The 17,304-nt window shown below is 38.4% G+C and overlaps 1 protein-coding gene across 4 annotated transcripts in view; it reads left to right on the forward strand.

Moving 5' to 3' along the window:
• The window catches only part of LOC108887639 (glypican-6), a 125,936-nt gene that overhangs the window by 59,149 nt on the left and 49,483 nt on the right, over window positions 1-17,304 (forward strand). For all 4 annotated transcript variants that reach the window (XM_018683092.2, XM_018683093.2, XM_018683095.1 and 1 more), the window contains 2 exons: window positions 784-1,175; window positions 16,187-16,352. In XM_018683092.2, the coding sequence (XP_018538608.1) occupies window positions 784-1,175; window positions 16,187-16,352 (558 nt within the window). The remainder of the gene's footprint in view (window positions 1-783; window positions 1,176-16,186; window positions 16,353-17,304) is intronic.

Genomic DNA, 17,304 nt, shown 5'->3' on the forward strand with positions numbered 1-17,304 from the left:
ATGTTTTTTATCCTCTTAAAAAATGTGCACAATAACTGCATAATCGATAATCATAAGCATAATCATTAGTTTATTTGTCCTTGAAAAGTGAGGAGGGATGTTGAAAAACATTTGTGATAAAGTTGCATTTTTGAATGGCGATGTTACAGTGTGTGGTGTGAGTCCTGAATCAATGGCAAATATAATAATAGAAATAGAACAGATGTGCTGTCTCATGGTGAAATTTTGTACCTTACGTTTAACGTACTCTTCAGATAATTCGAAGCGACCGAAGCTTCTTTCAATATACTGTAACACAATATTCAATTATAGGCTCATAGGCCAGCTGCCTCAGTGGACAAATAAATTGTTTCAGTGAGAAACTAATGCGTCTGGGAATAATGGTGGGTGCTCAGGATGATAATGTATACTAGTGTCTGTGTCTAAAACTTATGAATATTTTGTTACAGTATGCAATCAGAACCTTTACATTAATCATTCATAGTCCTTGTGGCCCATTATTTCTGCTATTAAATTATTAATGCTTTGGACTGACTTTCTTCACATAATCAAGTACTTATTGTTGGCTGCTATACATCGCTCCTGTATGTGCAGTCAGAGCCATAAAATAAGACATTAAATTAAACAACAATAGTACTTTGTGCTTCTGAAGCCTTTTGTCTGGTTTATATTGTAGGAAGTATCACATCAGATACTGTAAATGTCTGTATAATGACCCAGGCTTTGTGTCTTTTCCATCCCTCCCTCCTCTCCTCTCTTCTCCCTAAACATTCATTAATCTAGAGTTTTTCTTGGAGCTGCTGGACAATTCTGAGAAGTCTCTAAACAGTATGTTCACGCGGACATACGGGAAGCTGTATATGCAGAACTCGGAGGTGTTCCAGGACCTGTTCACTGAGCTTAAGCGCTACTACACAGGGGGCAACGTCAACCTGGAAGAGATGCTGAATGACTTCTGGTCCAGGCTGCTTGAGCGCATGTTCCAGTTACTCAACTCCCAGTACCACTTCACAGACGACTACCTGGAGTGCATCAGTAAATACACAGATCAGCTGAAGCCGTTTGGGGATGTGCCCAGGAAACTCAAGGCTCAGGTCACCAGAGCCTTCATCGCTGCACGGACTTTTGTCCAGGGGCTAATGGTGGGTCGGGAGGTTGCCAACAGGGTCGCCAAGGTGAGTTTCATTTTCTTCTCATAGCTGTTTTGACTGTTGTTGTGTTGCTTGGCTTTTCAAGTGAGTGTGTGCTGTTGAGCAGTGTTGTATTTTGTGTTTTAATGAGCATTGTAAATATCCTATTTTAACTGCCTGCAATTGAATAGGTCTCTTCTATAACACTGGGTTGTTCTCATGAGGGCACCACTACTTGAGGCCACATTGTGTGATTATGCTAATGATTGCTGACTTACACACACACACACACACACACACACACACACGAGAAACATGGTTTTAAAGAAAAGATTCAATCATTCATCTATCCTGTTTTCTGCTGTACATACTGTACCCAAAGTAAACACACAGCAGCAAAGGTCTGCCCACCTTCACCTTTTTGATTTACGTGCACTGTTCATACGTTCTGAATACTTTGAAACCCCGTCTGTGGGTTTAACGTCATACTCTCTTGGAATTAGATTGCGTCTGAATTACTTATTAAGAGCTGAGAAATAAAGAAGAAACACTCCACACAGAGATTTTTTTTTTTTTTTTGATGCACTCGATCTCCTGGTGTGGGGGCCAGCGTGAGACATTTTTTCATGCGACTGGTGGAGTACGAAGCACACAGTGTGCTCCACATTTCAGTAGAGTCACCCGCAGAGAGTAAAGCTTTGCAAAAGAGAAAGGATTTAAGCCTATTTCCCCCGAGATTTCTGATGTGGTTTTGTTTGCATAGTCTCTCTTTGCATTCTTTTTTTTTTTATTTTTGACAATGTGTATCAGGAAAATTAGTGACATTTTCCACACTGACAGTTAATTTGAGAATATTAAGGAAGATGTTTTTCTTTGCAGTTGTTTATGGTTTGAGAAATTGGTTGATTAGTTTCTGAAAAATAAATATGTTTTTTGAGCATTATGAAACACTGGAGATTAAAATGTGTTTTTAAAGGCTTAGTGGATATGTTTTCTAATTCCACGTTAAACACAGACAGTTATGCAACAGTCTTCATGGATGTCTAAATTGTAAAAAAATTATATAACCAAAGTTCACTGCACAACTCTGCTTAGATACAAAAACTGGCACAAATGTCAAAACTAGCAGTTATTGACACCTTAATTTTAGCATTTGGCTTTAATTTAAGATTAATAGAGAGTTGGTTTCCCCAAAAACACTGGACTTAAAGGTGTAAAATGAGGGCTTAAAAAACTTAGCTTAACAAAAAGTCTTTATTTTCTTCCCTCAGTTTTATCCATTGCCAATAGGTATTACATTTGATTCTGTTGGTTTAGAGTTTACAGAATGCTATTTAAAACCTATTTAGATAGATATTTATCAAAAAGGAGTATATAAGTAATCATGGAAGAAAGTACTCCTTACTGCATACTTTCTAAAACACCTTTACAGCCATGGATTATTCTTAAAAATAGAAACTGTAATCAGACATTTGCCCTGCTTATTCATCTATTGATTTCATGTAATTACTGATAAATCTTAATGACAGCTTCAATCTGACAAGTTGCTGACTCTATCAACATCAATATTCTACTGCAATTAAATGCAAATTATACAAAAACTGTAGTTTTTCACAAGTTCAAACATGAGTTTTAAAAATGTCTTCAGAGTTTGGCAGCAATCTGGTTTCTTTTCATCTGCTTTTTAGCTTGAAACTCGCTGTCCCTTTCAGTTCAATAGGGGAGACAAATTGTCTGAAGAGGAAAGAAGAAAGAAAGTAGGAGCAAGAGTGAGAGGGCAAAAAATAAATGAGATGTGCTCAGTTTGAGAAAGAACTTTAATCATTCTTATGTTGGAGGCTTAACCGACTCCCCCTGATAAGCAGTGGCCTTACAGAGACAGAGACAGATCATAGAACTGGGTAGACTGTGAACTTAACTAAAAGCATTGTATTATACAAGAACTGAGGCACATTAACACATTTAGATAACAATTTCCACAGTCAGCTACAAGTTACAGGGGTCTACAAGTTGTGATTATTTTCATTCTTGATTAATCTACTGATTAATCAGTTAAGTCTATATCAACATCTACATCTCCAAATGTCTCCTTGTCATTTTATGCTTGACAATTGGCTGAAATGATCCATCAATTATCAAAATAGCAACCAATTAATTTTCTTGTGGTGAACTAATTGATTAATCATCGCAGCTCTACAGTCAACATTAGACAAATGCAGAATATAATAACACTTTGTAAATGTGTATTGTTTACATATTTTAAAAAACTATCCAGTGTTGGTGAGTATTACATTTCTTAGTGTTAATTAAGCTCACTTTAGCACCACTTTGGACTAGAAGTAAATACAGTTGCATAGTGTTGAATTCTGCTCTACACAAACAAAAACAAATAAATAATCAGTTGAAACTATTACTTGCTTTTTCATATAAATGTGACATTAAAAATACTTCTGGTTACTAAACTGCATATTTAGAAGATTGGCTGTTTTAAGAAAAATTTAGTTAGTCTGTAATGTAGTCAGTTTATGTGACACTGATCGACATTACATTATGGACCACATACTAAACCACTGGCAAATTTTGTCACTGTTGTGTCTGAAACTGACCCATGAGCTTGATAAAATTTTCCCCCTCCTCCTGTACCCACTGTGCTCACATAATTAAGGGGGGTTGTGGGAATTTTTATCACGATAGTATGTACATATTAGAGCGTTGTATTCTTCCCACTGTACCCTGCTGCCATACATCATCTCGGAAGAGTAAGTCATTTTAAATTGTTTATTATTGTCCTTTCCACCAATCTAGCGATCCTCAGTGGCATCGACGAAGAGTTAGAACGAGCACTTCTATACATCTGTCCCAGGCTTAAAAGGCGCCGTCACTCTGGATCAGATCCCATATTCCCTGCTTCCTCATCAATTATGAAGTGGAACCAGGAAACAGTGTGGCATTGCTGAGGGCTGTCAGGCTGGTGAACGACCACAGAACTGGAGGTGAAAAGTTGCTTGACATGACAAATCACCTTGACCTAAGAATCACCCTTGGTGCTTGCTGCTTTCAGCGACAAAAAGCCACTTGCATCTCCTTACAACGCAGTCTTAGAGTACGTGCCAATTTTTCACTGCTTAGGTGTAAGCACGGTGCTATATACAAGGAACTCTCTGTTCAATTTCATATCCACAGGCGACAAAGATTTATGTGCTATATGGTAGAATGCTACACTTGCGTGGAGTCAGTGCTGCAATTACTATATCTTCAGCAGGGTCTTGCTTTGCTTGGTCATTCAGCAGTTTCCCTTATTTTAGCAGATTACTGATAAGCAAATGGTGGTCAAACACATCTCACAGCTGGACTGCTGTGACAAACACACTTTCCTGTGAAGTGTAGATCTATAAACCATCTGTCACGAAGATAGAATAATGTGTCCTTTATTTAATATCTTGTACAATTTGCAGTAATACAAAGATAGACAAATAATTCATTTGAAGGGAAGATCCAAACATTAAGATTTTACTTAAGAGTAAATGTAAAAACAAAGGCACAGTCTTTACAACCAAATGTAAAAGTATGCATTGTGCAGAATGCATGTCTTCAATGTAGAGTTGCAGCACTTTTAAGCCATTATTTGATCAACGAAAAATTAATTTGCATGTTTAATGATAAATTATTAAAGTAGTTTTGAAGCATAACCTCCAGTCTTTCTCTGGTTCCAGCTTGTCAGATATGAGGATTTGCTGCTTTCCTCAATTTTAAATAATTTCAGAGTAAATATCTTTGGGTGCTGGACTATTTCTTGGACAAAACAAGACAAGTGAAGACATCACCTTGGACTCAGGGAAAGCAGCATTTAAGTGTTACAGCTGGTCTAGTTAGCATAGCAATCTCACCACAAGGTCCATTCAGTAGAAGTTCTTGGGCTTTCACTGTTATTATACAGTCGTCCTTTGTGGATGAATTATGCAAAGTTGTCGTGATTTTTTATTTATTTATTTTTTCTGAGCATTTCACAATTTTGTGTCAATGTTGACTTGAAAGTTAAGACTGAATGATCATTTTAACGTATAAGGATACAAGGAGAGATAAGGTATAACACTTGCCTCTGAATTAGCATAAAGTAACACAGATTGTTATACCCAAGTAAAGTACAACAATCTCAAAAGTTGTTAAGTACAGTAGAGGAGTAAATATACTTATTTACTTTGAGTCTACATCAAAACCTTTCTTCATGACTGAATAGGATGAAAAAATAAATTCATGCATAAAGACCTACAACAACACTTGGCAGTTAGGCTGAAATGAGAAAACACCTACTCAATGGGAAGCATTGTAAAAAAAATTGCAGAAAATATAATTGTGTCTCTGCCACAGGTCTTTATCCCAATTAATATTTGAAGTGTTGCACAGGGCACATGGCCCCTGGTGAGTTGTTCGTACTAGCCACCATTAAGGCTCTAACTGATATAATCAAATCAGATGTGAAATTCACAAAACCTGAGGTTTTACATGACAAAATGTGTCTTTTTATATAAAATGGCTACTTTCAACCATCTGTCTGTTCAATTTTCCATGTTACTTTAACACGGGATGACGCACTAACGATGATGAGCCATACATAATTACTGCTAACAGGCAGTTCTGTATGCAGTGAAGTCAGAACAGGAGAGATATTGCCCTATAAAATGGGATTGGACTCGACTTGCACTGAACAGTTTCCTGGACGTCAATCCTGGATTAAGAACAGAATCTCTCTGGATTACAGTTTATGATGACCATTAAGAGTTTTATCCTGGGGGTACTTAAAACACAGTCCAGCCACATTAAGACCTGCTCAGAGAAGATTGTGGGGATTTGGACCTTTTGAACGGTTTAAAGTTCAGGCATTTAGAGCACTTATCACTCACTCTGCATACACATGGGAAGCTGGCCTACTCCATGGTGCATATTTAGTCATGATGATGGAAAGAAGTAGGGTATTTTGTACTGAGGGATTTGTTTTTCCTGATGGCTTATGCTGTCATGTTGATCTCATTATACACTCATTTCCTACCACGAACTGTCAGATAATTTAACATTAAGCTCCAAGGCAGTTTCTAATCTTTACACAACATTTACCTTAGATTAATGCTCTGCCAGATTACTGAGCCTTTGCTGACATGTGAGAAATACCAGTATCGGTACCATGTGGTTTCCATAGTTTTTCTTGGGTGTCTTTTTTTCTCCACTACTTTATGTAGTCACTGCCATACATCAATGTAGCCCACTCACTGTCAAGGCTAAACAGTAAAGTGCATTCAACACTCAACAGCACAAGCTCAGACAAATGTGCTATTGTGAGTCAGTACTTTGAATTTGTCAAAAATAAATGGGAGTAAAGTGATGGAGACATGTACAGATGGCTAACACACTACCTGTGTGCTGTCAAATCTGACTGAATGAAACCTCAGTTTTCACTTTAGTAGAACAATGTCCCATGTTTACCAGCTGTGTCTTATAAACCATATGTGTCAGTTGTATAGTCTGTACCAGTTCTCATGAAGTAGTATACTGTTTTTGTAGTGTACAAAAAACTGTAACCTTTAATACCACTGTCAGTTTAACTTCAGAGACTGTTTTCTTTTGTTTCCCTCTCTGTAGATGTCCTACCACTGCAAGTTATGTGAATATTATTGCAGCTCTGAGCAGCTCCTCTGTTTCTTTTATGCAATGCATTGTGGGACAAGAGTCTCCATCAAAAGCACTTTTTAAAAAAATCAAGTTTTTTTTTTTTTTGGTATGTGTGCTGACTTTTTCAGTGCACTACCCCTTTTGCATAAGACACTGCACTTAAATGAAAGAAAATAGCAGGTGTGCAGGTATTCACCATCAAGGTCGTTGCATGTTTGTATTCGTCATTGTTGGGTTGTTGAAATAAGTGTCCTCAGCATCTGCTACACAGCAACAAACAAAACCAAAACTAGACTCAAAAAGCATCTCAGATATCTTTTGTAAAATATTAAATTGCACATAGAATCAAGCACATTATCGAAATTTTGTGTTCCATTGGATTGGACTGAATTATTGTAGAGCTGCATTAGTTGATTACTCTGTCGCCAGAAAATGAATAGTTAGCTACTTTTATAATAGATTCATCATTGCAGTAATTGTTTGAGAAAAACACTCTCTGGTCTCAGCTCTCTGGTGTGAGAATTTACTGATTCTGTCTGGGTTTTGTGTCTGGTATCCTTGTATCCTGAATATTTGTGGGGTTTGGACAGTTGTCCTTGTCTGACTGACTGATGAAGACACCTAAGACTCAAACAGAGTTGGACATTTTGAAATATTTTCTGACATTGTACAGACAAAACTCTCAACCAGTTAATGAAATAGATAATTTGCCAATTAATCAATAGCCTAATGCAAATAACTGTTTGTTGCATCCGTAAATTATAGTTGAGCAAAATAAAATATAGAATTTCAGGTACACAATAGGTTTGTATAACATAACATAATCACAACCAATGAGCTCTGACAGCTGGGTGCAGTTATTCTGTATATACCAATTCTATTATTTATTAAAGAGACACCACTTCTAGTTAAATAGAGACAAAAACTAAATGTATTCATTCAGTCATGAAAGTAAAAATTATTAACAGTGTCCCTCATGTGATCTAGAGAGTCACATGTAGTTCAGAATCTGTACTTGTGGTGGATATGTTGCACAACCACATAGAACATCTTGACAGCAGACTCTGCTCAGGGCAGATGAAGTGACCCCTCCATGTGAGGGTATGGTCCATCCATGTTTCTCAGTTGAGGTCCACTTCTACAGATGCCCTGGACAAACTTTTCAGTTCGTTCTCTTTCTCTCTCTCTCTCTCTCTCTCTCTCTCTCTCTCTCTCTCTCTCTCTCTCTCTCTCTCTCCCACTCCCACTCTGTCTGTCTCCTTCTCCCTCACTGGCTCACAGCTCACACAGCTTGCTGGGGATGAGGCCTCAGCTACAGTGCTGTGGCAGCAGATGGCAACTGGCTCAAAAAGGTTGGCACGTCATCGGGAAATGTGCTGCACCAAAGATGTCCCTTTTAATTAAAAGATTTTGATCTGTGGTGAACTGCAGAATGTTGGAAAAATGAGAGACAGCATGTGGTCTGAAATACAAGGACATGATATGAAAGGATAATAAAGAAATATACTGTATACTCCTCTCTACAGTATATGCTCCTCTCCATTTTATACTGGAAACTCTAGAAAATACAGGCTCTGTCAGCCTGATAGTGAGTGGGAGGACATTTAGAACAAAATACAAAAGGATGGAAAATTGACAAAAAATGAAGAAAATATCCATCATATTAAAAAAAAAAAAAAAAAAAAAAAAGTATAACCCATCTAGTGAAAATACGTCACATCTCGTGACTGTACCAACACGGATCATATCCTCTGACTACTTTTTTGCACCTTTATTTAAAGTGCATGGCACCACATCTTTATTTAACAAGCACTTAGAGAAGGTTGTCAACACCGATGTTGTGACATTTGTCTAGAGGTTTTTTGGCAGCCACAGGAGACTTGTTTGCCCCTGACATTCAGCCTGGGCTGCAGACCTTCAGAGTCAGGTGGACACAGGGTGAGTGCTGCGCTTTAATCCAGGAGGCAGCACAGTGGATGGATAATAATATAGTGTATGCAGGGTTTTTCCCCCCCACTAGAGATGGCGAATGGCTCGTGGCATGCAGTCCCGAGTCATCGAGCAGCATGGGCTTGGCTCTTAATGTGTTTGCACTTGTCTCAGTAAATTAAAGAAACAGTCCCAACTGCTGCTCCAGACATGCCACATAACATGGTATATGTCAGGGCAGATCAACGGGTGATCCTGTGCACCACCAAAGGCAGACGCTTGAGCTGACTCGTGTGGGTCGCTGGGGCCTGCCAAGTACCACTGTGTTGTTTTGTGGAGGCACAGCTGCTCACATGTGGATTATTCTGTCAGTCTCAGACATTCATTGATTTGACAGCAACTGATTTTAGCGCAGCCTCTGTGGAATTGTCTTTGGCTCCATCTTACATTTAACATGCTGAGTGGAGGGAGACTCTTAAGTTCGCAGAGAAGCACAGAAAGGAGACGTGATTAGTCAAAGTGCTACCGACCGTGTTTTATTATCAATGACAATTATAGTGCATACACTGTCATGCTGGGCTCTGTCTGTGACTGTATGTACTAAAGGATTAATACTCATCTCAAGTTTACCAATATGCTTATTTTAACTGCCTCCCCAGTCTCTAAATGTATTTGTGCATTGGCATCTCTGTGGTTTACAATGACAAATATATTTGAGTATCTCCATCTATTTGTGTGGATCTTTGTGGTGCTGCTCTAGCAAACTGTGTATTGCCAAGAAATACACAAATGCAAGGCAACTGGATTACAGCATATTGCTGGTTTCCAAATATCTGAAGAGCTGTCTATAGCATTCATTTTAAATATAACTTGGTATACACTATGTAACCAACAATTCAGAATTTAAACCAGAGTGTACTATACATTTTTTACACATGAGACAGTTCAGCACTTTAGAATTATACACATGTACATTTAGAGTTGAACAAAGGTGTTGGAGTCCAACAAACCTACACACCTAGACAACAAAATAGGGCATTTGTCAGCACCTTCCACAAGGACCCATATGAGCATTTTCTGCTCTGGCACCCTTGTGATTAAGATGTGGCTATGTTTAGGCAAACTAAAACTACGTGGTTCAGGTCAGATCACCTTCATGCTTAAAGGAAAGCAATACTTTTCTGGAGAGGACAATTTTTGCAAGGCATTACAATAGAGCTCATTTATCATAGAAATTGTTCCCATGTTTCCGAACCCCCCACTTTTGTTGCCTCTTTGACCAGCTCGATCTACAAGGACTCGTGAAGAAGTGTTTTATCATGTAATGTTTGTCAAATTCTATGCTTTTATTTACTCATTAAAGCCAGAATGACTTTGAGAAGTCTAGTAAGGGAGTAACCAACCAACAATGGCTCACAAGCAGTTAACTTTTTAACGTAATATACATATACAAACATATATGTTACAGCATATATTTCATACTCACGGTGCTAAATCTGTTTTTATTGAGAATTTTAAATAATTCAAGCTGAATTTTTGGGATGTTAAGTTTCTGCAGGTTTGTCTTTGATCTCAGCCTCCAGTGAACTCATTCTTCATTAAAAATCTGTGACATTGTTGCATAGTACAAGATGTTCCTTTAGACTCACATGCTGTCTGTGTTACCAGCAATTACCCGTAACTGCACCTTGTGTTCAATTTGGAGAGAATGACATTAATGTCTTAACCCGGTCTAACAACTCCACTAAGTTTCAACTCTAACAAGATATTCAATTTTATTTCAACGTGTGCAAATGAGTAAGATAGTTAAACGTAATGGAGAACAAATACAGTATTTCTCTCTGAAAATGAGTGTTACATCTCACAAGAGGAAATTATAGGAAGCTTTTGCCTAAGTACAATTACTTACATAAGTACTAGAACAAAGCCACAGAGAGCCCTGTTGTACATCTTACTATATGTGATAAGCAGCAATTGTGCCTTGTGGGCTTTTCTTGGAAATATAAACTACTACATAAGGCAAATGCAGACATATGATTATATGTATTTTACTACATAAAAGTGTGTCCTTCTTTCCTTCGTTCCTTCTGCATTTGATTAAAGGAGATCTTTTAACTCAACAATACACCGGCATTGTCTGTCTAGCAGAATATGATTATAACAGGAGCTCAGCTTGTAAGTGCAGCTTAAGCCCAGTCTATGAAGGCTTACTGTTACCGTCTGTGAGCATATTCCAGCCGATGTTTTATGCTCACAGTATTATTATTTTTCTCTAACATAAGAAATTAATTTCAGATTCTTATTGCTACATCCCGTAAAGTAAGAGGAAATGGGACCTTAAGTGAAATTTTTACACAGACGTTTGGTGCGACCAGACGCATGTTTCTCTTGGTAGCAGATGGTAGTCTGATTTACACAATGACAGATCACTCATATTGCCATTGACACTAATGGCTGTGGAATTGAGCAGGGACGCTGGGGCAGCAATGCAGTCTTACATCCATGTCCAATCAGTGCAAAGCAACGCAACCTGTCACAATAATTATGACAGAACTATTGAGACAATTTTTTGGCGACAGCCTTGCTGTCCCACAAGTGTTCCCCTTGATTGGCCTTGGTAACTTGCAAAGTCATTGTCATTTCTCACAACTTCATTACTTGGTGGCACAAAGCAATTTCCATCGTCTGTGCTCTTCCCACTCTGTTACCCCTAAAGGGAGTTCACGCCATATGTGCATGACAACACCCTGTCGGATAGACAAGGTGATGCCTTCTAAGAGCGTCTTTTAGAGTTCTCTCTCATTATAGTAGTGAGCCTTGTCTTATTATTAAAATGATTTAGTTATCTTGGATATGTCTTCTTGCTGATATTGAATTCAGGTGTGTGTAATGGCTCCCGACTGTGGCTTTTATGGGCTGAATTTAGAAATGGCTGGTTTTATTATTGCTCAGGCTTATTGCGTTTATAATCTTACATTTTTAATCCTCAATAAAGTTAATGTTCACATCAGGAGTCTGGCTGAACAGCCTACATCACTTTCATACTGCTCTTTTGAAGCAGCAGGCTAATAATTAGGCCGCTGTTTATGCCTCACACCACCCTCGTTTCTCGAAGTACATTCACTCAGGTTTCACCTTAGTAAAAGCATTTATTCAACAATGCAAAAATACTTAATTACATGTAGAAGTCTGACATTTACAATTTTGCTTAAAGTACATCAATATTTACAGTACAATTTTCTTATGAATCAAAAGTGAAAGTCCACAGAATGCAGAATGATCTTTGAGGTACCTCATCAGTGCAGAGAGCAGCACTGTCCATTTTACTTCACTACATTTACCTAACAGCTTTAGTTATTTCACAGATGAGTAATTTACATACAAAATATACGAAAGGCTTATATGTTACTTCAGCATAGAATAAATGTGAAAGAGTTAAGATTAGCTCCACCTCAAACAGCTACAACAGTGAAAAGCTGCTTATGCATTAATGTGTAGGTGATAATAATAAAATAATACAACTTAGGTACTTTTTAATTTTTACTTAGGTACTTTTACATATGTGACATTTTTCAGTGCAGGACTTCTACTTGTACTGGAGTATTTTTTTTTATATTGCAGTTTTGCAAACCCAAACACACATGCTCCATGCAGTGATATCAAAGCACAAAAAACATCAGATGAGTAGGTTAGTGTTTTAATCTTACTCTGGATCTGAGGCATCTCGCTCCCCAGTCAGTCCTACCCTCAGCCTGCTGTGAAATATTCCTTCCACTCAACTGTAAATAAGTGCTAACAAGATTATCAGATTACCCTTCATCCAGGGCACCATGCGACTGCTGGGCACAGTCACTGCAGTGATGTAAAATTCCCTGTAAGATAATTGTGTTAGGAGGCACCATTTTATTGCAAATTTTCCAAGGGCTCACAAAGCTCAAGGGCAGCTTAGAACACTTTTGCTATTTGCAGTATGAAATATATTTCTTTGGTTGCCTCTAAAAAGCTACACTGGATATAAAGAGTGTAGTCTACAGTATAGTTAAGAAAATCTCTCCCATCCGACTGTTTTCTTCATGTCTGTTAAGTAGGCTGTCTAGAAACTGGGCCAAGTTTAATTGAATTGACAGAAACAGATTAATCCCAGAACTTTTTTTGAATTATTTAATATCCTCATGAATAAATACTGTACTTTATTGTACAAGTTGAAAGAAGAAGTATGGTGTTATTAAATTGTACAGAATGATATTTGCAGTGTTTTGCTGATGTTGAATAGACGATACAGTATACTATATTTTCATGAGGCTCCTCTGTAATGCTGCTATCATTTAGGCCATAGAAGTGGAACGGTGAATTTATTAAGCGAGTATATTCCAAAGTCATCCTGTCAGCTAGTTTTTGTTTTATGATTGTAGTTTAAACTGGATTTAATGTCTTTGCCTAGGTGACTGGGCCGGGCTGATCCAACAGAGAAAAACAAAAAGGGACAAGCTCTTCCTCTTCCTTTCCTCTGTCACTATAGCAAATATATTTATATGCAAATTAGCCAGTGAAATAAAATGATTCAAATAGCTTGATAGGGAAATGTTATATTTAATCTGCGGGGTTTGAGTCATTGATGAGGGAGAGGGAGAGAGAGCGACTGCTGGAGATGCAAGGGGGTGCGGGCGGAAGTGGAAGTGTAATCTAAAAACTGTCTCATCCCTGTCTCAGTTACAGTAGACTGATGAATTGCATGTAGCAGTCAGATTTGACTTGTGGATTTATATGCGTGATACTTATTTTGTCAATACAGAAAGTAAAGTGAAGACTGAGGTCTAAAGGTTATAGCTACATGTGGGCTGCCTCTGGTGACTGCTACGAGCTCTTTAACTAAGTCAGTAAATTAATAAATAGAGGCCCAAACCTTAAATTGGTGTTGTTTCTATAATCTGCTAATGAAACACCTTACCGTACCTTTTAAGAAGTACGTCATTATACAAGTGTGTAATTGCAAGTAAAAATTATTTGCTTAAGAGAACAGCCTATTTCACAAACAGTGTGATTGGCATGTACTTGGTTCTGTTTCTCAGCCCAAACGTGGCGATAGCACCTGCCTGTTCCTTCTGTTTGTCTAGTGTCCGGTTTTCTCTCCGTCTGTTTCATCTGTATCTGTCTCTCTGTTTCCTTGGTGTTTGTTTCTCTGCGTCTTTGGCAGCGTCTTTAGCTTTCTCCACAGCCTGTTCTTTCTCTGTTTGCTCTTCTCTTTTTTCTTTTTTTTTGTTTGTACTCACTCCAGCACTGCCGGTGAATGAGAAAATGTAGGTATTAAACGTTAGCAAATGTGCTACCTAAAGCCTAATGACAGTGAAGGGTCCATCAGGCTGATAGCAGACACCAATAGTACAATAATAAATATAGAAATAATTTATAAATACAGAAATTAGCAACACTTTACATTAAGACTTTCTGTTTAGGGAGGGATTCATTCACATATAAATATTAATATGTGGTTTTTAACAAACTATAAAGTAGCTGTAAGGAGATCAAGTGTTTATTATTGTATTTGTGACTATTACTCCTCCTGTTGGCACCCATAAATGGATGCTGCTGTATTGGCAGATAATGAAAAACAATATGATGCATGTATATGTAATTGTTGACTGTACATTAATAAATTCTTACATAGCTTTGTACAGAAACATCACAGTGTGTTATAAAGCATTTATTAAATGTTTGCATACTGCTAATAAATGCTAAATAGGGGTATTTAAAGTGTAAGTGTAATAAAGTATTTATTATTCAACCTGGTTTGTTTTTGGTAACTCACAAATTTAAATTAAACTTAAAATCATAAACTCCATTAATAGCGTCAGATTATTTTTCCTGTTTCCAACATAATGCCACAGTAGCCTGACACATAAATGCTTCCTAACTTTCCCTGCGCATCAGCTGTGAAATGTGTCCAATCAAATGAGCCTTGTTCATGAGAAATTCCCATATGTTAACCACACTCCCAGAGTGCTGTAAACAATTTACGAGAACACATACGAGCAGATGACATGCAGCCATGGAATTGACAGCTAGCAACCTAGTTTAATGGCCTTCAAGACATCGCGTGATGTCAGTGGCAGATTGCAAATGTCAAAGATGGTTCATTTGATCCTTGTTGCTGGCTGCCAAGCAGCAGCGGAGGCAAATACACTAATAGCGTACATCTCTGTCTTCCCCTTCTCTGCCCCTTTTTCACCCCCTCTCCCTTATTTTCTATCTCATCTTTTTCTCTCTCTCTCTCTCTCTCTTTCTCACACACACAAATGCACACACAGGTGGTCTGGTCATCGTACCAGTAAAATCAAAGACGACCTGCAGCGTTAAAAGCAGGCAGAAGCTGGATCTAGTGTCACAGCACATCCTCAGATGTTGCCATGGAGCTACAAAAGTGCTCCGGTGTTGTTTTCCTTTGTCAGTTTCCTCCCACTCTTATCTTTGGCAGAATTTATATCACTAGGCTTTGTACTGGCTATCTCATCTTTCTCAGATGAATAAAACTCAACTTTAAATGTTGCCTATCAACAACTGAGGTTAAAAGAAATTTAAATTAAATAGTAAAAATTGTCATTAACTTTTATACATTGACTGTATGTCAGTCTGGAAGAGAGATTCTAACTGTTGCTCTTCCTGAGGTTTCTTTTTTTTTTTTTTTGACAAAGGGTTTTTCTTTTTGAGGACTTCTCCAAACCAAGGGTTGAAGGGTAGAGGGTGGCTCTGATGAATGGGCATCACATTAATTCGTCCTTTTTCTTTTTCTTCTTTAAGCTTCTCTGCGATGGGGTAGATTGGTTGAAAATGCTCTTCAGCTGTCTGGTCGTTCTTAAGACTACCACTGACCTCTCCTGCACACACACTCACACACACACTCACTCCAGCAGTCTCAAGGGTGTGGGCTGGACAAAATCTAAAGTCAAGCATGAATACAGAGGCTGACAGGCCAATTATCAGATGTACTCTTCGTTCTGCATCCCCACCTCTGAGGGGAAGCAGAAGTGAGAATCCTGTCGCTTTCACTCAAGCCGGTACAATGACATAGCCCAACAACAAAAGGCAAAGCCTTCACAAAGAATAGAGATGGACAGAGTTGTAAACCTTGTCTTGTCATACAGTTTTATATGGTGGGTTTTTCACATTTCAAGCTTCAGAAGATGTGATGGAGTGTGGCGATGTCAAAAGTTGAAATGCGTCTGACTTTCCACCCCTGAAGTTTCACTTGGGAATTGCATCCCTTGCTATAGATGCATCATCTCCTCTGACTGTGGTTTGCAGTGGTTTCCGTGGAAACCTCACAATGTTTTGTGAAAGTATGAAAATACACATGCTGTGCAACATTACTCTGTTTTATCAAAAACTTCTCTCAACAATTACTGAGGTTTAATGAGTTTGAAAAGACTTGACTTTAGGTAACTGAAATACATCTTTTTGCTTCGCAGGTGAATGTAGTCCCAGCGTGTGTCAGAGCCCTGACCAAGATGCTGTACTGCCCATACTGTCGTGGCATGCCTGGACTGAAACCCTGTCACAACTACTGCCACAACGTGATGAGGGGCTGTCTGGCGAACCAAGCAGACCTGGATCCTGAATGGAACCTCTTCATCGGTAAGAAAAACAAAAGATTCTGATTCAAATTGAGTACTCTTAACCCATTTCTCATTTTCCCTTTGTAATCTGTGCGTGCCTGTCTGTTCGCACACTTGAGCTTGTACTTCTAAGTCTGCATGTTACTTTTCCAAGGCAGTGTCTTTGAATAGTCTCTGTGGGAATTCAGTAGGATGTGCTGTGTTAGATTCAGCTTTAAAGGATTTACAGAGACAAAACTGAAATCTTATTTGTGCAACCATTCCTTCTTTTTTCTGTCTGAAATGTTGTTTGCTATTGCTGGAACCCTGGCATAGTGCTTAAAGCTTTGGTCCCTGCTGTTTGGGATTGATAAAGGAGAGCAGATCCTAGGCAAACACATTTTCTATAGTGTTTCCAGCTGAGCTCGGTGAGTAATATAGCACTTCAGTTAGGCTGTAAGTAGCTGGCTGCTGTAAGCCCTCCTGTTAAATGGATACCAAGGAGGCACATAGAGTGTTCCCTCTGGATCTTTTGTAGGCCAATACTTTATTTGTTATGTACCCCAATCCCATCTTCCCACCCACTCTAACAGTTTTTTAAAAAATGGGGCATCTTTTTTTTTTTTTTTTTAAAGAGACATCCCTGAAGACTGCGTGTCAAGTGAACTGCACTTCTAAGCTTTTGGCTGTTTTGTGACAGGCCTGTCGTTCGAGAAACCATCAGATGACGTACCGCTTGTTCTCTCCGATGGCACGTCTGAAGTCTCAGATCAACACAGGCCCCCGTGCACTGAATGAAATGTCTCACAGCTTTATGACATGTGTTAAAAAGTTAGTGTCTTGTTCGGTTGTGAAGAGGCAAATCTATTGCCGCAAAGGGACGCTGTGCTTGACAGTAATGGGGGAAGCTGTTGTTGCAACAGAATGATGAATCCGGTTAGACAAAAACACCCTTGAGGTGTAGAAAAAGTGGATTTTTAATTTTGAACCAG

The sequence above is a fragment of the Lates calcarifer genome, linkage group LG2 (assembly GCF_001640805.2).
Source record: "Lates calcarifer isolate ASB-BC8 linkage group LG2, TLL_Latcal_v3, whole genome shotgun sequence".
Classification (NCBI taxonomy): domain Eukaryota; kingdom Metazoa; phylum Chordata; class Actinopteri; family Centropomidae; genus Lates; species Lates calcarifer.